Source organism: Rhopalosiphum maidis, chromosome 3, assembly GCF_003676215.2.
Source record: "Rhopalosiphum maidis isolate BTI-1 chromosome 3, ASM367621v3, whole genome shotgun sequence".
In the NCBI taxonomy this organism is placed as follows: Eukaryota; Metazoa; Arthropoda; class Insecta; order Hemiptera; family Aphididae; genus Rhopalosiphum; species Rhopalosiphum maidis.
Genome location: NC_040879.1, coordinates 60,134,984 through 60,160,635, shown reverse-complemented (window position 1 = coordinate 60,160,635; position 25,652 = coordinate 60,134,984). Strand labels below are relative to the sequence as shown.

The following is a 25,652-nucleotide window of genomic DNA, read 5'->3' as shown; positions in this document are numbered from 1 at the left end:
TTTAACAACGTATATAATAGATTTCTTACGAAACAAGCGTGTAATTATCATTAAAAACAATAAAGTAAACTAGATATAATCTACCTGTCCTTTTACGTTATCGTTTTCTTGGATTAAAGGTGAAAATTTTGGCCATCGACGACGGCGTTCCACCAAAAACAGCAACAGCCACCCTTACGGTTATTGTCCAGGATATCAACGATAACGCTCCAAAGCTTCTTCGTGATTACCGACCTGTGTTGCCAGAACACGTACCAGCCAGAAAAGTCGTTGAAGTCTTAGCTACCGACGACGACGACCGTTCGAAAAGCAACGGGCCGCCATTTACATTCAGGATGGATCCAAACGCGGATGACGTGATCAGAGCTTCGTTCAAAGTTGAACATGATCAAAGTACATATAACCAGCGCTATTTGTCTCCATCTGCTACAGGCCTGTAGCAACAATAAAACACTATGACTGGGGCAAGCCGAATTTTAGAGTTGAGGGAAATATTAAAAATCACAATACCGTAGCTTATTTTTATTTTATTTTCACATAACATTAACTACAATTTACGAAGTATTCATAATTTAGTTTATTTTATATTATCGAGTATAATATTGGCATAGGGCCAATTTTAGAACATATCTCACTGTACGTTTTATTAAATATTAATAAATAATATGAAAGTGACTTAAATAAGAGGTCTAAGCTACCTAAAAAATATAAAAGTTCCTTGAACAGGTAAACAAATACTCAAAAAATGATCTATATTAAATTTGAAAAAAAATTCTCAAGGTTGATCATAAATATTTTTCCTGTTTGTAGATCTGTTAAGGATAGACATTTTAAGCGCAAAATCCTGCTAAGGAGTAATAGTTGGGTCTAAGTGAAGTAGTTATTTCCAACGTCCACCCAGCTACGGGCCTGATTCATTACCAATGTAATAATTTTATCTTGAATCATTCATAAATTTCGTTTTCAGAGGGTGCCAACGGTGACGGTATGGCTGTAATCTCGTCGCTCAGATCATTCGACCGAGAACAACAGAAAGAATATCTTATACCGATTGTGATCAAAGACTCCGGTAATCCTGCAATGACGGGCACAAGTACTCTAACAGTTATCATTCGAGACGTGAATGATAACAAAATGCAACCGGGATCCAAAGAAATATTTGCTTATAATTATATGGTAAATAATAATATTTAAAATTTATACTATGAATATTGTCATAAATATGGAGCGAGTTATTTAGGTGTTTTTAAATATGTATTAAATATATTATATAAAACATGCTATTGAGTTACTAAAATAGCCTTGTTGTAATACATTTTTGTAGAAGAGAAGTGTCTTGTAGTGAAATTTTCCGTTGACATTATTTGAGGTGGCTAAACGATAGGTACTTTTCCCTTTCTAACACTAGAAAATAGGACGTTAAGTGATAGAAGTAAAACTAATGGTTTATGACTTATATACTAAATTTTAATGTCATTTTTTTCAATTTTCATTAATGTTTATAAAATATTTGATTACAGTCTACACATAATAGTTATTATAGACTTAAAATATACATTTAAACAATTACTAAGTATATTATTGTATAATATTTTGTAAATATCAACTTCAATATTTTCACACATACTATAACAGTATTTAGTTGATCAATTGTTGAGTATGATATCGATAATAATAATTATTGGTATAATACTGATTCAGTTACAACTGAAAAGAGATATTAACATTGAACCCGATATTTTAATACCACATAACTTTGAAAATGTTTTGATAACATTTATTAACACATTTTTTTGTACCTATAATTAAATTAAGTATAGGGTTCGGAATTTAAAAGTAATATAAACTATAAAAAACAAATCATTTAAAATGTGAAAAAATGCAAAAAAAACATTTAATTTTTATAAAAAACAATTACAAAATTTACTAAACAATATAATAGATTTATGTCAACTTAATATATGAAAAAAAAATGAGTACCATACCTATACTTAGACAAACAGTCTTCTGAAAAATTTTAACAGTTGGACTTAAAATATTTTTGTACCCAGATAATGGGTACTTTCTACGTTCACCGAAGTTATTGGTGCGTATTTCATACATAAATAATTAAAGTACTATATCAATACGTTCAACATGGTTAATAAAACCCACTAAAACTAATTTTAATCATACACTTCTATCGATTTGCACCGTTAAAATATATGAAACTAGGTATCAGATAAATTGATAATTATTTTTTTTTATTTTTAAGGCGTTTGCCTTATAAGTATTAATTTTTAAAACAGTTTGGAATAGTTAATTTCTTATATTATATTACACAATAATAAATATTACTATTCGTCTCTATCAATTATCACCGTTTAAATAATATGATATTACCTACCATATTATATCGATGTGAACTAATATTATAGGTACTTATAGTATAAGAAAAAGCAACATAGAAATTGATATATAAATTATAAATATTTTACTATACATAAGTGATGTGTGTGCAAGAAAACGCATTCATATTATTTTTTGTGTTCTCATTACTGTGTTTAATAATTATAATTATATAATATTATTATATTAATAATCATACTAATAATATATTGCTATAAATCTATTAAGGGCCAAGCTCCGGACACAGAAATCGGTCGCGTGTACGTGTACGATTTGGACGACTGGGATTTGCCAGACAAAAAATTCTACCCGGACGGCACCGAACATCCGCGATTTAAGCTAAACGATACCACGGGAATGATCATGATGCGCCATGGTACAAGAGAGGGCCAATACCATTTGCGATTTAAGGTGTATGACCGCAAACACACACAAACGGACATATCTGCGAATGTCACTGTCACGGTTAAAGAAATTTCGCCCGAGGCAGTTATGAACGCAGGGTCAATACGTATCGCTGGCATATCCGACGAAGATTTCATCAGAATATGGAACTATAGAGTAAATGCCGAACGCAGAATAGTTAATTAAAAGTTGGTACGCTAACACATTTTTTTTATTACATTATTAGACGCAGAGCTTAGTTAGGAGCAAAGCCGATAAATTCAAGGATAAACTTGTGGACATTTTAAACACACCCAGAGAAAATATCGACATTTTTAGTGTTCAGTTGAAACAAAAGTACCCTCCGTTAACCGACATTAGGTTCTCTGCTCACGGATCGCCTTACTACAAAACGGTGAAACTCAACGGTCTGGTACTGATGCACCGCGAAGAGGTATGACGGTCGTTTTAATATCCAGTACTTATAATATTATTGAACAGTCATTGAAAGTTTAAAAATTAAAATTAAAAAACTTTAATGGTATAGACATTTTTATAGTATTATTGTATATCAATCGAATACATTTATTTTATTCGGGAATATAATATTATTCTAAAATATTATTTGACGTGACGGTTGTTCCATCTCTGACCACTTATCTGTTCTGTCTGATTATTGTCGTGTTCAGACCATATAATCATGTTTTTCTAGTACTAGTTTCTGATTTTAGTTTACTAGTTGTTTTTATACTTAAGAGAATTTTGTTATAAAAATCAAATATTGACTTCTAAAACTGATCGCTCTGACACTTAATAGTTAAAGTCCTTGGTTTTTAAGATATAAAATATGTCCAGCTTTATTATGTGGTTTATTAACAATCATAACAAAGCTTAAGTTCCCGTAACAACTCGTCACAACAAGATAGGATTTGATCTGCAGTATAGAGTTCATTTACAATATCCTTGCAACATTTGTAAATATAAATAAAAATATCGAACACTAAAATATACCACTGAAAAATTAGACAGGCTGTTAATTTTGGAAAAAAATATCGGAATTGTATAATACGTAATTTATTGAATTCGTTAATGTGTATTTATTTATTTTTTCTACGTTCAGATTGAAAAAGATGTGGGAATAAACATCACTATGGTCGGAATTGACGAATGTCTGTACGAGTACGTAAACTGCGAGGGTAGTTGCACGAACGTATTCGAGATTAACACGCTACCGTACATGGTGAACGCCAATAAGACGGCGCTGGTCGGTGTTCGAATCGATACTTACGCAGAATGCACCTGCGGAGCCCGAAACTTCACGAAAATCGAAACGTGCCGATCGAGCCCATGTTTGAACGGTGGTCGGTGCACAGATACCAGAAACGGGCCGACGTGCGAATGCTTGAATGGCTTCAACGGACCCAGGTGCCAGCAAACGGCCAGGAGCTTCAAGGGTAGCGGATGGGCATGGTATCCGCCCTTGGAGATGTGTGACAACTCTCATTTGAGCCTCGAATTCGTAACAAGAAAAGCAGACGGACTAATGCTGTACAACGGTCCCATAGTGCCACCTGAACCCGAAGAAACACTTGTATCAGGTACGTGATGTGTGTGTGTGTGTGTTAAAGTTAAAATTGGAAAGTGTTTATATTTTTTTTTAAGAACAAAAACCATTAAAAAATAATAAATTCAATTTTAAATAACTGTTCAACGATCATCTACTTGTGAACTAAAAACATAAATATTTCAAATTTGAAAAAAGTAAAATTTTTAATTAATTTTATACTAAAATGCAATTTAAATGTTTATATAAATATTATTATAATAAACTAACATAATCTACCATTATTCAATGATTGCTGTCAATTTTTCTGATTTAAACTTTTTATCAAAATAAAAAACAATTACCAATATCTGCACAATATCTTGAAAATACGCAGTTACTGTGAACATATATATATATATATATATGTATAAAAATATGAATATAAAATAAACGTGCACAATAAAATGTCGTATAATATTTATTAAATAAATTATAAACTTCTAAAAGTCATACAATTCTTTTTTTATTTTTAGCTCTATGAAAATAACTATTTTAATATTAATCAGTTATTTATGTAATACTTGATAGATATAATATGCCATCTAGTAGAAAGAAACTACCCTGTATAATTAATGTAGTAGGATTTAATTTTAATTGTTAATATTCGTCAAAAGATTTGATATTTGAAGTTATCAAAAAATAAATTTTGTAGAACTTTGTTAGACTACATGCTCATAAATTAATATTTTCAAACGTGTTTATTCACAGATTTCATATCAATCGAGTTGGATAGGGGTCAACCGCGTCTGCTCATCGACTTCGGGTCTGGTACATTAGAGCTTAAGGTGAAAACAAAAAAGAGTTTAGACGATGGCGAGTGGCATAAAATTGACGTATTTTGGGACACGGAGGTATGTATTACTCACTCACATAAATTATATTATTATATTTTACTATTTATACCTATAACCTCGGATGACTCTACAACGAATCTTCCCGAATTTTAGAATATCCGTTTGGTGGTGGACAACTGCCGTTCAGCGGACATTTCCGAACTAGAAGACGGTTCGCATCCGGAGTTCGACGATGCCTCTTGCCAGGCCCAGGGTACGATACCGCCGTTCAACGAGTACCTTAATATCAATTCACCGCTACAAATCGGCGGCCGGTATGTACAGGACTTTGACCCCACTCACTATCATTGGCAATCTGCCCCGTACGGCAAAGGGTTCGACGGCTGCATCAAAAACGTCTATCACAACAGCAAGGTGAATGACTTTTGATTTTATGATAATTTCGCAAATTATTATATTTTATATACGCATATATATTATTATTTTTCCGCCACCGCGTTCGTGTTCGAATGCATCAGCAATAATAATAGCTATACGAGACTGCTGTAAAGTTCTATTAAATTATACTCTTTATACCTTTAATACTTGTTTTGTTTTATACGTTCTCAACAAAAATCCACCGCATTTAATTACATATTATATGGTTATTGATCGTATTTCCCAAGAATGTGTCAAATTAAATAACGTCATTGATCCGTTATAGATAGATAAAAAAATTCAATTATCTCCGAAGTGATTATTTTTCCGTTTTCGTCTGCCTACTCGTATGTTATACTTTGAATTTTTCTTTTTATTCCTACTAATAATATTCAATCAACGTTTTTTGAACAGCGCGCATTTATCATGTGATAGGTAATTATAATATATAATAGATATGATATTTTCATTTTTATATTACCATATATATTGTATTATGTATTATACACCTACAATACATGAATTCATATAAATATTAATATTAAAATAAATAAATTAAGTACTTATTCAACTTTGACTTCACCACTCTAAAGAAAACATTTTGTTTTACATTTAGTACATAATATGGATAATATAGTTATATTATTTATAATATAATAAATGCATATAGTTATATTATAACTATTGTTTTTATATTTTTTATTGGAAATTTGGATAACAAAACATTTGACGCATATGAATTATAATATTTTAAAATGTTATTTTAATATAAAATATATTTACTATACATTTGTTATAAGTTAATTTGTTTATTTATTTTTCCAAAATACGAATGTGTGCAATTCTAATGTTTCAAGTATTTACTATTTATTTCATTTCTAAGTCATATATTATACATATATATAACCATGAAGGTTTTTCATTGTTTTATTATGCATAATTTCGTATATTTTGGAATATTTATAATAGTTTATTATATTATTATGTTATGGTACCACGGTGCATTATAAAATATAAATAACCCTAATAATAGACATAAATTATTATACAATTAACATCTGTCATTCGCAGCTTTATGATCTGGCCAACCCAGGACTCACCAGGAACAGCGTTGCCGGATGTCCTCAAACCGAAGATTTATGCATGCAGTTAGTAGGCCACAGGTGTTCTGAACACGGATCGTGCGTGGGTAGTATGGTGGAACCGCGGTGCGAGTGCAACCCTGGCTGGTCGGGTGCCGATTGCCTCACACCCACCATACCAACCACGTTCCGGCCCCAGAGTTACGTGAAGTACGCCCTATCGTTTGACGCTGACAAATTCATGACCAAAATCCAATTACGGTTCAGGACGCGCGAAGAACATGGAGAGTTGTTCAGAGTCAGTGACCAACACAACCGCGAATATGCTATTCTCGAAGTGCGATATTGTTATTAGAATTATTATAATTAGTATTAGTAATTTTAGTAGGTATTACCTGTACTATAAGTACTTCATATACGAGCAATCGTCAAAATGAAAGAAGTTTCTGGTCGTAAAATAAGTTAAACTCAAAAATATAATACTAGCTATTTATTAAAATTTTCAAAATATTTCTAAATGTTTTTTAACATAAACATTGTTTTGAGTGACGTAAAGGTGCTTGTTCTAACAATTTGAAAAATGAATGTATGGATATGGCTCCTTTAGACCCCTTTACATCTGGTGTTCACCACTTGGAGATCAACTTATGGTCATTTTAAAATGTCATGATACACATTTTTCAAAATCAAACCAAGATTTTTATCATTTATTTCTTTATTATTATTATTATTATTATTACTTTTTTTTTAGTAAGAATAAAATTTTTCAAATTTAAGTTCATTGCCAGGCCTTTTAGTATATTATTGCCCCTAATTTTAATATAGATTTTTACATAATACGTATAATAAAACAATAAAAACAAATGATAAATCTCTAAGACTTAAAAAAATTATTTTTGAAATATGAATGGAAATATTTGCACTTACCTAATAATTATACCGCAATATCTTATCATGTTGGCAGATTAAAGACAGCAAACTGCATTTCCGGTACAACTTGAACAGCTTACGGACTGAGGAAAGAGACGTGTGGCTAAGCGCCGTAACCGTTGACGACGGTAAATGGCACACAGCCAAAGTGTCAAGATACGGTTCATCGGCAATTTTAGAATTAGACGGTGGCGAAGGAAAACATTATAACGAAACTTATCGATTCGAAGGGCATCAGTGGCTAATGGTAGACAAGCAAGAAGGAGTGTACGCTGGTGGAAAGGCCGAGTACACAGGTGTTCGAACATTTGAAGTATACGGTGACTTCCAAAAAGGTAATGTGAAGGAAGAAAAAAATCATCTATAGTGTCGAGACTCGAGACTATAAATTTCATAAAAAAAAAAAAATACTAATATGCGAGGGCGTCATTTATTTGGTCGAATAACCCAAAATTTACCTGAGTAGAGCATATATCATTTGGGCGAGAAATTAACCGATCGTTTAGGCGGATTAATTTATAAATTATACAGGGAATAATAGAGAAGTAACATACTTACCTATACAATAATTTTTATATTCGTATTTACTACAATGTATTCAACTCAATATTATTATTATACCGTTTCGGTTGATTGGTGATAACTATTTATAACTTTATAAAAATGAATTCTATTAACACACAAAAAATCAATATATTACGTAAAAATACTAAAGAAAAATAAGACTATACATTAAAATCACGGGAAGAATATCAAATCGGAAAATTAACAATAATCGATTATAATAAAAAAATGGGCATGAGATACCATACTAATTATTAATTATTATAATTAGTTAGGATTTTTAATACAATATATTATTATAATAATTTATACATAGAAATATAATACATTTTTAACCATACCAGTTCGAGTTAACTGAGAGTCCTAAATCTCTAAAAATGGCAAGGAAAACGTATTAGTACATATGTATTATATACATTTTTATAAAAATATATTTATAACTCGCCCAAACGATATATTAAATAAATTAGGGTTCCGTGTAAATTTCGCCCAAATGATATGTATAAATTCGCCCAAACGATATGTTATTTTGGGTTATTCACCCAAATGAAAACCGCCCACACGCGATGTGAATAATTTATGAAGTTATCATAAGATTAACTAAAGCTATTTTTATTTTAAAATTTTGTAAGAAAGGCGACATTCTTGTTGATAATAGCTAAAAGTCCAATTTTATAATAATAATTGTTACCTATACGTAGATGTATAGTTTTGAGTTAAATCGTATGAATAAATATCGTAACTAGAATATTGTTCAATTTATTTAGTGAATTAATAGAAATCGGGCTTTTAGTCATCTAACTAGAATTTCCTCGTCTTTCTGGTATACGAACAATTATAAAAATTGTTCAAATTCATTTCGCGAGTAAAACAAATATGAAAGTGAATCTTACATTGTCTATTAGTGGTGTTTCCTGTCAAATTCGTATTACCATGTGTAATATGTATATACATTATACATCATATATATTGTAAAATCTTTCAAGGTTGCTTGGACGACATACGCTTGGAGGGAAGATATTTGCCATTGCCGCCAGCGACCAACGGAACACAATGGGGTCAAGCTACCATGGCTAGAAACGTTGAAAGGAATTGTCCATCAAACAAACCGTGTGCCAACGTCATTTGCCAGGAGCCTTTTGAATGCGTCGACCTTTGGAACTATTACGATTGCACGTGAGTTCTATAATCTATTAATCACCATCATGAAATCTGTCAAATACATATAATAACAATTATTCTTTGAATTTTTTTTTTTTTTGGGAGGGGGGATTCAAATTTGTAGTGAAATTCTAAGAGGTTTTTCTGATATTATGAAATTCCTAAAAAAACTGTTTTCGCTACGTTCCAATGAATATAATAAATATTCAAACATAAAATTAAATTTATAATAATAATTAATAATATTAAATTTACATTTACATTTTCATTTTAAATGTGATAGGAGAGATAGATGTTTTATATTTTAAAAACTGAAGCCAATGTATTAATAAATATGATTTTATTAGTTTTCGTACATAAAAGAATCATAATAATTATCGTATAAATTGTATTCGTCTCTAAAATTTGTTTATCACATTCATACTATGAATTAATTTTTAATAATAATGACGTGATTTTGGTAATTTTTGTTTCGCCGTTCTTATATAATAGAAAAATGAATACTCTTTTTATTCTTATATCCTTAAAATTCTTTTGTAGACTGTAGAGAATAAAATATTCTAACTGTATATATGTACCACTGCTTACCAGCAAAAATGTGGTTAACATGCTCATTTCATTGTTTAAAGTTGGTCAATTATTTCACTACCAATTTTAATGTAGAGATGAACATATATAATAAAATAAAATCTTAAAATCCCGGTTATAAAACAAATACCTCCTTTTTATTTGCTGGTATAGCAATACTTACCAATAATATTATACTCTTGTAACATCACAATCGAATAACGAAACATATTTCTACTTTCCGCATTGTATTATATTACAGTTGCGGTGAAGGCAGGATCATGACTCCGGACCGCAAAGGCTGCGTGGATAAAAACGAATGCCTGGACAGTCCATGCCGGAACGGTGGCGTTTGCCTAAACCAAGACCCTAGGATACGTTACCGCTGCATATGCCCGGACGGCTTTTGGGGCGAGAACTGCGAACTGGTCCAAGAAGGCCAAAAATTGAAACTTGGCATGGGTGCACTGGCCGCTATACTGGTGTGCCTCCTCATCATTCTCAGTAAGTGCAGTTTCGAAATGTTGTAATCCAACCTAGCCTTAACTAAGCACAGATAAATGTATCAATTTTACCGATAATTTTTTCCAATTCGTGCGCGAATTATATTAGTGACATATTTTAAGTAAATCAAAAACAGTATAATCCGTTAGAGCTTTTTAAAAAAAAATTATTAATGAGTATCACGCACGCAAAAAGTTTAAAATAGTTGAAAGATGTAATAATGTAAATAAATATGTTAATTGAAATATTTACATTTTATTCGTAGCTGTGCTTAAAATTGAAATGAAAAGTTTTCGTTTTAATTTCAATTTTTTTATCGATATACCTAAGTTTTTTCTTATTTCAATTAGAAATATTTAATTATGATTTATAATCTAACTCTTTTGACACTGCAATAAAAACGATTTTCCATAGCGCGTCACTATTAACACGTTTATCCGCACAGCTTGTTTACCTCTTTTATTTGTCTTTTCTGCCACGCAGTTCTAGTGTTGATGTTTGTCGTGTACAACCGGCGACGCGAGTCACACATTAAATACCCTGGACCAGACGACGACGTCAGAGAAAACATAATCAATTACGACGACGAGGGCGGCGGCGAAGACGACATGACCGCGTTTGATATCACGCCGTTACAGATACCCATCGGCGGATCGATGAACAACATGCACCCGCAGAAATATAAATGTACGTATTATATAATAATAATATATATAAGTACTTACCTAGTTACCCACAATATACATAACGATGGATGGGTAGTGGAAAGAAAGTATGACTATTAGTTATATATTTAACCGACAAAGTAGTAGTTAAAAAATATTTTTAATTAAAATTAATTTGTTAACCACTCATCACATCAAATCTACACGATCGTCATCAGTATATTTTTACCGCAGCATCACGGTTTATAGATAAAGTACCTAAAGATCGATTTTTATAGATCCAGCAATGCCCGTGGGCGTGGAACCCAACGTCGGCATATTCATAGAAGACCATAAGAAACGCGCGGACGGTGATCCAAACGCCCCGCCGTTCGATGACTTACGCAATTACGCTTATGAAGGAGGCGGCAGTACTGCCGGATCATTGTCATCATTAAACACAGGTAAATTACACGTTGATCACATCGATGATGTTTTATATATTATAAAAATGTGAGGCGATTTCTATGTACCTGCATATATAGACATTTGATTATACTTCACTAATTTGCGTGATTTTATTTTTTTAACCTGAGTGTTCAGCATAAGGACAAGCCATTAAAAAGAAAATTTCAAATAACTAATAATTACATAGTTATTATAATATAGTTAAGTTTTCTATGACGTTACATCTATACTGCCGTGTCATCGTCGACATGGTTTTAAACCTTTTTATTTACAAGATATAAATTTCAAATAAGAATAGCATATATGGTATGACAATATACAAAACTCAGGGCTAAGCCTTGGATAAAGTACGATTGTATTTACCCCATGGTAAGTCATAGAATATGACTGATATTTAGTCATGGAAAACTATATTAAAATGCCATCATACTCCGAGTTAGATCTATTGAAAAATTGAAAATATGAGTACAAATATACTATAATCAAATAAAAAAAAAAATACAATAAACATAGTTTATAAGGAAATTTTATGACTTTAATACCCAAATTAATTAAAAATTTTATTTGGTTGTTAAAAATATCGGGTGAAATATTTACAATTTTCTAGATGTCTGCCTAATGTAATATAAAACATATTATTAAAACTACAGAATTCAAATCATTTTTCGTTTTATAATTTTTTCTAAACAATTATTTAGATATGCATTTTAATAATTGAATATGCATTTATTAACTTATAGCAGGTTAGGTTAGGATAGCAATTTCAACTATTCTAAAATGTTGTAATGACTTAGCTAAATAAATTATAATATTTACAAAATTATCAACAATTTTTTTTTTAACATTTACTAACTATCAATTTTGTTTATAAATAAACGTAAAATCAGCAGTGATGAACTAATCAGTTAATATTATGATACATATCATGTATTTTGAATCACCTATAAGAGGACATATATCTAGTGCTTGGATTTGTATGAAATCGCAAGATTTTTCTATCTATCCAGGTTAATGTTTATTAGTTAGTTACAAAGTTAATTCGTGAGCTACGTACTGAACCTAATTATATCATTATTGAATAAAAGAAAAATGTCTAACTAACTAATTCATAATCAACGTAAATCTAAAACTTTGATAGTCGTATCCTTGAAATGTCCGTGGTACTTTCATACCAGTATACCATCATGTAGAGGTGTATTAAGAAAAGATTTTGTTAAATTTTAAAAATATTATAGAAAACTTAGTATACTTTCTGTATAACTATATAAAAAATTATACTAAAAACAGGCAAAATCCTCTCTTGACAAATCGTTCACAATCGTTTGATTTTTAAATATGCCTATAAAAGATTTACTTTCTTTAATGCACCGATGATTGTTCGAAATCATAGGTAACAAAAGCTACTGGTAATACTGGTAATTGACACAATTATATTAATTGTACTTTTTCGGTTGCAGGTACCGAGGACGATCACCAGGACTACGAGTACTTGGTATCTTGGGGTTCGCATTTCGACAAGCTGGCCGACATGTACAGCCGGGACGGCGAACGCGAGATGGACGAGGAGCAGTAGAGGAGACAAAAAGCACGTTTACAGCTAACTGTTGTGTAGAATATAATATTATTATTGTCTTCATCATCACGACGTATCGCACCACAACATTGATAGTACGCGTCGTGTCGTATACTCGTATTTATAATAAATAATATGCATAATAATAATAATATTTTCGTTGTACATACACACAGGGCCGCTATAATTGAACTGAAAATCTAGTCATGATTAATTTTTTTTTAATTAATTTTTTTTTACTTAACTCACTTTATACATTATTATTATTAGATGATCTCAACTCCCATTTTGCTGCCATTTTATTATAATATTATATAAAATATGCTTACCGTTTATCGTTTGTGTTTTACCGTATTATAGTATATTACATTATATGATAATAATATTATAATACCCATCCCAGCAATAATGTACACTGTTGCGTTACTACTACTACACCCCACTGCAGGACTAAATTGTAATAATTATTAAAATATATTACGCATAATACTATAGAGCCTCGTTGTACCCTCCTCATACTGTGACTTTTCGTTAACATTTTTTTCTATCATCATCAACCCCTTTCATCATTCTTATAGTTTTTTATTTTTCTTACAAGTAATGTCGAGTGTTTTTATATTAAGTAATATATATATTATCTCAATATAAGAGCAAATCGTTTTATTATTGATTGATTTTCACTCGAATGTTTTTACTATTTTTATTCATACAAAACTGAGAAAAAACATTGTGTACGTCAAATTATTGCCATTATACTCGTATATTCAGGGCAAACGCTACTTTTTTATTGTATGCTCAATTTCTGTTTAGATGATTACACAATATTATAGTTGTTTAACAATATATTGTATAAATTTGACACTGAATTATATTTGTAAATCGAGTGAATCAATATATAATATAATATTATAATTACAGCTGTAACATATAATAATATTATAATATACAATAAACGTAACACGACCCGAGTCGACAAATCATAAAATCAATTTTTTTGTTCGGTCGAATATAATATAATATTATGTTGTTATATTGAAATCTTTTCGTACATATCTCTCGATGGAAAAAAAAAGATGAAAAAAATGTTTTACTATACATTAAACATAATAATATAATAATTATCATTTCTATTTTACGATAATATTGTACATTATATTTGGAATCATATAAATTATACATTAATTAGTTCACTATAATATTATAAATTAATAATACCACATCACGTTTTGTTTTCACCCGGCACATTTATAGGATATTCAACTGAAATCGTTAACAATATTATTATAGTACACTGAACAAAATATCATCACTATAATAAATATATAGCTGTACTATAAATATATCGTATAGTTGTATACGACACACCATACGACCCCTTTTTTCCCCACGCCCACATCACAACCACAGATCCATTATTTGTTATTATATTTATATATTATTAATGTATACATATATATTACGAAACGTAGACGGTATATATATTATATATATATATATATATAAAGAGAGAGAAATCTTGTCCTAGTGCGTATTAACCTGATGTTCCAATTTTATATATTATTATTATTATTATTATTATTATTATTAAACATGAAAAATTAAAACAAGCAAAAAAAAAACAAAAAAAAAATTAAATTAAATTAATAATTTTGATAAGTTTACGATTAGTTTTATTTATATAAATTTTAAATTACCTATAATTATATTATGATAACTATTATTATATTTCATGTAGACATTAATTTATTGATAATTTGATTATATTATATAACATTACGGTATACCTCCATATATATATTTATTATTAATATTATTATGACCGTGTCTACAATTTTTTTTTCACACTATCTTTAAGTTTTTTATTTTGTCCATTTCGTTCGACGTTACAACCACCACAATTGGCGTCAAAATGTAAATTTTTTTTTTTTTTTTCATTTTGTATTGTATCTGCAATGAGATGGTGGTGCTAGGCTGGCCGCCGTCCCGTCGTCGCACTGTACTAAATTCACGACCGTGGCGGCCGGTTTGCGCCACGATAGTATTATAATAATTGTAAGTCTCGTTGTACTTTAAAATGTCGTCGTGGTTGTCGAACGAATGTCATCGCATAATATTATCATAGCGTATGTTAGTATATTTTGTGTATCGCTACCAAATGATCAAATTACGTTTTAAACCACCGAAAATGTAATATAATATATAATTATATCGCATGCAGGTCGAACATAATATTACTACTAACACCTATCGATAATAGGCGTACTTACTATTATTATATAATAATTTTTTATTCATTGTACGTCTAAGTGATCGTTTTCAATGTAAACGAATAAAAACAAAAAATAATCTTAAACCGTGTGCGTACAACGACGCACTGTCACGTGTTGCATTTAGATATATGAAATGTTGAGTACACAAAATTATTTTTTTCTTTCTTACATAATATGATTTTGTTTTGTATTGCGGTGTAGCCTATGATAATCAAAAACACAAAATAAAAGAATGATAATAATAATAATAATAATAATAATTTATTATAGGTTAGTTATTAAAACAAGACATTCCATGATAAATTGCGTCTAACATCGTAATAATATTGTGTATTATTATTATTATTATTGTTATTGTGATGTTATTACGATTTACGAGTCGCTTTCCACCTACATATACGACCCGCGCGCAGCGATACACAATTCATTAAATAATATTATAATGATAATTAATATTAATTAATCGTTAAACTATATTATGTACTTAAAATTTACTTTTTACACACACACACACACACCGTATTATAATATCATCGTTGTCGTGCGACTAACCCATCACTCACCCGCCCGTCAACGCTCACCCATTTACCCGTTATTTCGTCTTCATGTTAACCAAAGTTAAACTAAATACGTCGTGATCGCACCACCCACTTCCAGACAGATTTGTTTCTCTCCTCCGGTTTTTGTCGATAGTCTCCAGCCGAATCACTGCAAGGATTTTTCGATGAACCTAATTGATTACTTACGGGGTGACACATGATCCTACAACTAAATGCAAAATTTCGCAGATTTCTATCGTGCAAACGATTTTTTTAATTTTACCCAAACATTACTCAATTTCGCATGAATACTGTAAAATATATTATTTTATTGAAAATAACGCGAAACGCGTCATCATCGGTCATTGCCAAAACGTTTACTGTCTATAGTTACATACATCTAACTTTCTGCGTTTTCGGCTTCTATATCGTACGGTATAAGTATCATATCCTGAATAACCTTAATTACTATAATACGGATCGCGCGCGTGTATATATATTTTTATTATTATTATTATTATTATTATTATTATATGAGAATGTACCTGTGTTTTTTGTATTTGAATTTGTTTTTTACTTTCAATTTTTACACAGAAGAAACCCCCCTCCAAAAAAAAAAAAAAAACTCGCCCCCAAAACGCGATTTTGCGCTTTCTTCCATGTACCTATACATGTATATTATATTACATACCCTCGAATAAATACGATCTGTATACGGCGATCGTCCTCTGATCGATCACTACTCCTCTACTAACACATGTTTATTTATTTAATCATTATTATTATTGCGTTAATATTATAATATAATTATTTTTATTTATATATTTCTAGTCACCCATCCGTCGTATTATAATATTATATAATAATATAATATACCTACCTACCAACTTTTGTATACCAACCGTTTGTTTATTTTATTTTCAACATGTAACTATATATTATTATTATGTAATACATGCTAAGACATTTTATTATATACATATTATATAATATGTATATATATATACTATTATTATACTGTAGATTTTAGTACTTTAAGTTAATTATTAATATATCATATAAGTTGCGTAGTGTTAAATTAAACGTATTATATGAAGTAAAAAAAGGCATTAGAAAAACAAAAACCGATTTTTGAACACTCGACGTTTTCGTTGTGTTTGATGTTTTTAATATACACACTGTAAAAACATATTACTGATAAATAATGATTATTAGGATAATATAACATTTATAAGCATATACACATATCGTGATGCGTACAGCATCGAGTGTTTTTATTACGTCATTGTTACCCCGACGTTTTCTTCAAATATTTTAATTTTTAACACTATAGGTACCTTCCTTTATGACAGTTGGTGTTCACCTTATCATGCATACGAGGTAACTACTTAAATATTTGTAAATAGTTATAATAATAAATTATGAAAAATCTTATAACACATATAGGTATAACACTTATGACACCGAAATTTATATAGTTGCTATATCAGAGATTGCTGATCCATATCGGATTTGGAAATGACGCTCTGAGAGGTAAGATTTAATGAGGAGGTAGTAAGCAGAAAGAAGACATGTCTTAGGTTTATGCAGAAGGCCATCTTCCATACTCGGTTGAACGCTTGTGGTATATATATATATATATATGTGTACAGAACAATTTATTTTCCAGAGTATACGAAATAACATCTATAATTCAATAAACTTAATGAATAGTTGAATGCAAAAAATGAAAATTAGTTAGATAAGTATCAAGCAGAATATTTTTTTATATGATTATAGATTAAGTATACGTTTAAGAATTAACTTTTCAAGTATTTTAGTGAAAAAAAGACAAATGACTCATAAGTCAATAGCTAGGATGACAGTATAGAAGTTTACTTGGCATTGGCACTAAGATTATAGTTGACAATTTTTAGAGGATTATAACATCGAAATTGTGACTTATAAATGAATTGAAGTGCGTGCAAACGAATGACTTCCACTTTGGGGTTAAATTTATCGTAATTATTTATTATTATATTGTTGTCGGTCTAGAGTACCTATGGTCCTCATTTTTATTGTGCAGTCTGTATGTGAAAACGAATCAAGTGCCGAATGCCGACTCTGAATAAAAATATTCCTATAAATAAAATAGTTTGAATAAAATTAAACTTAACAAAATAAATTATACAGTTTAATCAAGATTGAAGTTGCATATAATCGGTTCATCGTTCATATTTCGGTTACACTATCGTCTCATTTTCACAATATACATTAAAAAATACCTATTTTAATACTAAACTGTAATTAATAATAATTAATTTAAGTATACCAAATAAATTCAATATTTCTGCCCAACTGTCAGTAATTTATTCATAGTATTCAATAAAAAGACATATTTGAAAACATTAAATTCGATTGTATACTGTTTTTATATTTATTATACCTAGTTAATAAATAATAATTATTAAATTATTGTAAAATACCACTATTTTAGTATAATTCAAAAAATATAATATAAATTATAATGTATTATAATCATAATAAGTATTTGAAGTTGAAATTTTGACAAAATCACGAAAGTTTCTAAAATAATACAATGTAGCTCATGTTAAAACAAATAATTTAAAATTTATAAAAGCACGATTTATAAAATATGTAATGCTTTCGGAAAGAGATAAATTAACTTGCTGTTATAATAACAGTAATAATTTTACTTTCTGGGAGTAAACCGTCAGTAAATATACCTAAGCGAACGGTATACCCGCATATTTTGTCTGCGTCTAGACACAGACAATATAAGGAATTGTAGAACTAATTTTATGCTGTTGAGTTAGACTGAATTGACTCACGTAAAAGTTAAAGGTAAGAACATTATCTGTGCTTAAACATTAGTTTTTTTTATATTTCCGTTTTTGAGCAAGATATAAGTTTTGTAAATATTACAAGTTGAAAATGCTCATACCTAGCTTAAAAATTAAAGTGTCAAAAAAATTAACGCACATAATATATTATGTTCTTATCTTAACTTCGAAGGTGAAAATATAATCTATAGAAAAAGAGAACCTTATGGTATAAATGTATTTATATTTTAATTTTAAAGTGAGTAATAATTAATTTATTGGAATTTTTATTTTATATTAGTAAATTATTTTTATGTTACTTCATCTTTAAATGCTATAGAATATTCAACAACTGTCCACGAACACTTAGCTTGATTAACATAAATTCGTATAGATTAGTAGGAAACTAGGAAACTACCTACTCTAAATTGGCTTGATGAATTCTCTTCTCTATGTTATTTAAAATTTTCTAACATTTAAAAATCATAAAAATTAAAAGATATCGGTTAACAAACAGTACAATCGTCATAACAAATCAAAGGATTTAACACGATTGCGCCCGCCCTAAATTTTTACATGCGAAAAACGTACGTATTTTCTCAATTTATGTATATAAAATAAATACAAAAATTACTAAAATTATATAGGTATTTATTTTATATATATTGGGAAAATACGTTAATAAAAAAAAAATATGATGTATTACTATTTACATACCTATATAAGTATTTATAAAGTATACAGCTGAACTTGGTCAACTCAAACTTTTAATTTCGATTTCGAGTTAATCAAGTCCTACTGTGTTTTTAAATAGTGCATTGGAAAATTGTTAAAAGCCTATACTATAGCAAGATTACAGTTGTGTGTTTTTATTGCAGGTAAAAAGGAGGGCGAACGCAATTGTGTTTTACCATAAATTAACAATTAACTATTGATTACAGGAACGCAACTAAAAAAAATTTCGGGGGGGGGGTAACACCCACTTAACCCCCCCGGTTCCCCCGCTGATTTATTACAAGCAATGCGTAAAAAATGTCGATGCTCAATTAATTGGAATTGAAAATATTTTTTTAATGTTTTCATAAAAAAGGAAGCTGAATTAGATAACATAATAATATATCAAATAATATCATTCCTAATGTTATTATATTTTTCTAATATTTTTCATGAACATATTATATAATATATTAGCTGGATAAACAAATGTTTCCACTATAGTCCAGATGGTTTATACTCTATATTTATGATTTTTACACAATTTGTATTTATATTATCTTCAATAATAACATAATCAATAATTATTAAATCAATCGACTAAAAAATACATAGGTACCATTTTTTTTATCAGTTTTTTTCTATAAATACCGATATAAAATATCTTGCTGGACCAAAAACCTCATTTAAACATAGATCAATATTCAAGTACTTAATACAAGGTCCCTAATTAGATTTTACCATAGCTATTTAAAAGTATTATAGATACATAAGAACTACTTTTTTTATAATACGAGTTAAAGTTTATCAAAATAACGAAAATATTCAAGTTATTTTATAGGTATTTAAAAATAAATTTAACGTCAAATTTCTATAACTAAGACTTGTAAATACATCACAAAGTATTCCAACTGTTAACAAAAAATCTAAAATTATATAAGCACATATTTTTTACACATCATATTTAAAGTTCAAATTTAAACGAAATTAGAAACTTAAACGAAGAATACTGAATACTTATTATTAGGTATGTTGAAATTTAAAATCATTATTTGTGGGAAATTAAAACTTTTTATGAATTTTACTATATTTTATAATAAAAAAGAAATTAATAATATTTTAAAAGTATTTTGAGTAATTTTATGCTATTGTAAATTTATAGCTTATTCAAAATTACCTGATCAATTAATCAATGATATTATTATAAATAATACAATATAATAATATATTTTATTAATATAAACATGTTTATACATATATGATAATAGACTGTAAATAATCTGGTAGATCAATGGGCCATTGTTACCTAAAATCGTTTTTCATATGTAATCATTGAATCATTTGAATCATTGAATTCAAATGTAACACATCTATACAGTGGCCTACTCAGTGACAAGTAAGATACACTCGACTACTTACTGTACAGTAGAACAATTTATTACAGCCCTTTTTAATTTTAAAATTAAAATTATAATAAGTTTATAAACTTCTAGACTTTTGATAAGTAAGTGGGCTATATTTTATTGCGTGATTATTATAATACAAATAAAACACTAAATAACATAAATATCATTACTTTTATATAGATTAATGCAACTATTGATGGGTTGAAGTTTTGAAGGTTATTGCTAAACTCCTCTTGATTATTTTATTTAAAGTTAATTATTAATTTATGAAATATAATCTGATAAATGAAAGTTCTCTGAGTTATTATCTATATAACACTTTTCAATCATATAGAACATATTGATGCGAACCTAATCAATAAACAATCGACTGTATAATGGTTAAAGAAAAGTGATATTAAACTATTAAAGTAATTATATTACATTATAAAATACATTTTTTAATAATTTTCAAATAGAAATTTAAGTTCAAAACTTATATAATAATATAATAATATTAATACCATAATTTATCTGAAAATTCACGAGTTTCTATCTCTCTTATATATCTTGGCCTAACAAGTAATTCAAAGGTAAATCTGTTATTTTGCATTTTTCTACATTTAAAGAATTTTTTATGCTATTATTCAGGTCATTGTATTATATATGTGATGATGTGAAAATTTGGTTGAATTGATTCATGTAAAGATACATAATATATTATACTGCTTGAATTTTACCTGGCGCTACACTCCGGCCGATGTGCTCAGATAAATATTAGATATTGTTACAGATTATAACAATTGTAGTAATTATAAAACATTTTATAAAATTGGTTCTACTTTATGTATTATAGTTACGTACTATTACATTTTGTGTAGAAATGACTACTCAAACAACCATCAAAATATTAAACTATAAATATATTGAGTATTTTGATTTTAAACCGTGTTATATTCATCTTCTGTTTTCCTTTGATCAATGATGTGGGAAAACATTGGAAAATCGTCCACGTTATTAGCAATAAAATTCATTAAAATTGTGTTTATTTTTTCTCCGTACAACTGATCAAAACGCCTATCGAAATAAGTTGACCTCGACAACCGGGAAATCTAAATAAAAACCCAGTAATACAGATTTGATACAATATTATGTATTAGACGGGTGATAGCAGGTATTGAATTTTTACCGTATTGACTTTCAAGTCAGACATCAACGTAGCAACATCATCAAAGCACAAGAACTTTTTGATAAACTGTATACATATATTATAAAGGTTTACTCTCAAAATAAATTCAATATAATAAGGTGGTACTTTATTATCTCGTTTCAGTTTCGTTTCGTCTAACAGCTTCCAAAACTTTTCCGAGTACAAAGGGTACGACCAAGGCTGGTTGAAATAATCAAATAAACATGGAATGGAATTCGTTTTAAAACGATACATCATATCGTTGAATAAATTAACATGTTTTCCGCATAAATTTATTAAATTTGAATACTTAATATCCTATGAAATAAATATATAAATTACAGAGGCATCGAAAAAATATAAATTTATAATAATTTTTAAAGTTAGGCAAATAGTTATTCGATATTACTCACTTTATTTGAATAACATGATAACGCTACTACGTCGCCATTAGTGTCTACGAGAATTTCAAAATATCCATCAGTAGCATTCCCGGTACTGATTGTTGTCTTTCTCGTATCAGTCTTTGGATATCGCAGAACGGGCACTTCGGCGTGCAAATAATTGTACTTTCCGGGGAGTTGACAGTAAACGAAAAGTGGACGAACGTACTCGTCGTTTGATTTGCAATCCTCGACAATTCCCAAACGTTTCATCAGCACGTTGGCCACTCGAACTCCAATCTCTAATCTGTTATAATACATATGCTGTGATACGATAAAATATTCATTATGCATGAACCTCGCCATGGGTCCTGCAGCATACACAAATTCGATGTTAGTTTCGAACGATGTATTCACCACTAAATGTCCATCAAACTTCAACGCGGACTGTAACATTGCTAAAAATATAAATTCAATCAATTTTTAATAATTACATTATAACATTAATGTAAATTATAACTTTAAATTAAAATATTTACAATCATAATAATTATCCATTTGAAAATCCTAATCATAGTATATATTGTAATATAGTTACTTTACAATAATTAATTTTACGTTTCAATGTGAATATTAAATAACATATTTTTCTGTGCTAATATTAATATATTTATTATTTAATTAAAAAATTTATCATATATATCTTTTATATGCCACACTAGTACCTAGATAACAGCTAATTTTTCAGTGTTTGAATTCACAATATTATACAATGGTCAAAACACACAGTGTCTAGTTTTACATATACATTTTAGGTACTTACACCACTTCTTCGTGATGGTAAATTTTTTTTTATATTTTATAATTATTATATAGGTAATATCATTGGAATGCATAAAAAAAATATTAATATGTATTTCTTCAATAAACTTGAACGCACGTCACCCCGGGGAAAAAACTGAAACTGATAACTGTACACACAAAATTAATACATAACCTAACTCTTATTCATATAAAACTAAATAATATATAAAATTATATACGATATACACTGTCTTATCCACTAACCTAGCCACGTTGCTTTAACATTGAACAATTTCTTAATTATATTTTAATTACTTTATTACCCATAACGATAGGTACGCTTCAATTGAGTTGCACAGTGAAATTAGTTAAAAATAAAGCACTTACCTACGTAAATCGAGAAAAATTACTTACTAAACCAATTCACTTTACTAATTAACTTCTGGTCGAACCAAAACAATGCAGCACAATCAATCGCAATTTGAGCATCATTCGATGTAAACGTCACTTTCCGTATACGCGTACGATCTCCGTTTAATGTAAATTTTTCGAATACACATTTTTTGTACACACGTACTCCTTGCTTTTTCAGTTCATTATAAACAGCATTTCTAATCTAATTAGGTGTGTTAAATTATGCTTAATTATTGTATACTTTTGAATTCTATGCATTATATAAATGGAACTTTCCTGATAAGGTACTTACAAACTTATTAACAATAAATGGAATATTTTCTTTGGCATAAGTTTCAACATAAACTATTCGAGATCCATCAATATTGCTCTCAAGAAGAACATTAATCACAGTTAGTGATCCCAAATATTTTCCGAGTACAATAATGTCTATTATTTTACAAAAAAATATTTATTTTTACACCAAAAAAAAAAAAAAAAAAATAATCAACAATACAATAATAATTTAATGATTTGAAAAATTCATTCGATATGAATTTTTACTACAAAAACACTAATACTAAGTAGATAAGTACAATAACTTTGTAAATTCACTATTCAAATTGTTTCATATCAATTTTTTTTTTCTAATTTTTTCATTTTAAGAGTGGCGAGAACATTTATTATTTTTCCGCATAATTCACTATAGGGAAAGGGAGCTATAAACAGTAATACAATTTCTTATAGCTCTATTAACATTCAATGTAAACGGTCAAATATATGGCATCTAATTTATTAGATTTATTTTACTGTCTTTAACAAATGACAGTTAAGTTTACTGAAAAAAGTTTTTTTTGTAACGAAATATAATAATATATAATATAGGAATCTACCTAATTTATCATTGATTTTAATTTTAAAATTATAATATAAAACTAATATGCGTTGAGATAAGCTAAACAATTTTATTGTTCATTGTTCTATTATAATATGATAACTCAATTTAATCATACATAATATTTATCTTGTATTCTTATGATTTAAAAAATTACCTTTTTCGTTATTTTTTATTAATTCAATATATTTATAAGCATAGGTGACATCAAGTTCAGAGTTTAATAAAAATAAATTTTCCAGTATGTTATTTTCATCACTTATTGATCTATTATATTAAAATAACAACCGATAAAAAATAAGGTATGTATATTAAATATTGTACATTCATTTTACTCGATAGAATTTTTAATTTCATTTTCCTCAGCAGTGTACCCAAATTGTTCACCATAGAATAAAAATAAATAATCGTAATATATTTTTTCATCTTCATTAACGGTTACACATTTATCGGCTCTAAACAAAAACATTTCTATTAGTAAATTTTTATAATACTACTAAGCAAAAATAATATAAATTAAATACTAAATAATCGAATTGAATGCATTGTTTTTGCATTTTACTGAAGCACAATAACTAATTTTTGATTTAACTAATACTAATACTATTTATATTACTATAAACTAATACTAACTACAGTAGTACAGTCTACAGTTGTAGATACCTTATTACTTTATCTATACAATTTTAATTTTTTTTTTAAGTTATTACACAGTGAATTTTACAAACTTGTTGATTGCTGTTACTGTGCCGGTGATGACATCCACAAATGAGTTAAAACCCATAGAAATCATGTACTCTTTATTAAAGTGAGCTACTTTTGGAATCATTTGATCCTCCAAATCAGTTAAAGTAAGTTGATATGGTGTACCACAATCAGAAATGAGTACTATATCGGAGAATCTAATGTAATAACTAAATGGGCTAAAAATAACAAATTAATTAGGTACAATTAAAAAAAAAATATTAAACAACTATGTTATTATTTATAAAAAAATGTTCCTACATTTTCACAATCCTTAATAATATGGTTGATTGATAGTGTACCTATAATATAGTTGTATGTCATTTTTGGATTTTTAATAAACACACTATTCAAGTATTTAACTATAACTCAATTGACAATCAAAATATTATATAATTATTGTATTGTTTTCAACAATCAATGAGTTATCAT

General features: G+C 28.5%; 1 protein-coding gene across 6 annotated transcripts in view; it reads left to right on the top strand.

Moving 5' to 3' along the window:
• Positions 1–14,687, top strand: part of LOC113556877 (neural-cadherin) — a 129,049-nt gene extending 114,362 nt beyond the window's left edge. For all 6 annotated transcript variants that reach the window (XM_026962088.1, XM_026962087.1, XM_026962083.1 and 3 more), the window contains 14 exons: positions 120–393; positions 968–1,176; positions 2,617–2,949; positions 3,020–3,226; positions 3,893–4,370; positions 5,087–5,229; positions 5,326–5,586; positions 6,661–7,008; positions 7,636–7,936; positions 9,152–9,341; positions 10,156–10,397; positions 10,881–11,084; positions 11,341–11,505; positions 12,967–14,687. In XM_026962088.1, coding sequence (XP_026817889.1) covers positions 120–393; positions 968–1,176; positions 2,617–2,949; positions 3,020–3,226; positions 3,893–4,370; positions 5,087–5,229; positions 5,326–5,586; positions 6,661–7,008; positions 7,636–7,936; positions 9,152–9,341; positions 10,156–10,397; positions 10,881–11,084; positions 11,341–11,505; positions 12,967–13,082 — 3,471 coding nt within the window. In that variant the 3' untranslated portion in view covers positions 13,083–14,687. The remainder of the gene's footprint in view (positions 1–119; positions 394–967; positions 1,177–2,616; positions 2,950–3,019; positions 3,227–3,892; positions 4,371–5,086; positions 5,230–5,325; positions 5,587–6,660; positions 7,009–7,635; positions 7,937–9,151; positions 9,342–10,155; positions 10,398–10,880; positions 11,085–11,340; positions 11,506–12,966) is intronic.
• Positions 14,688–25,652: the final 10,965 nt, after the last annotated feature.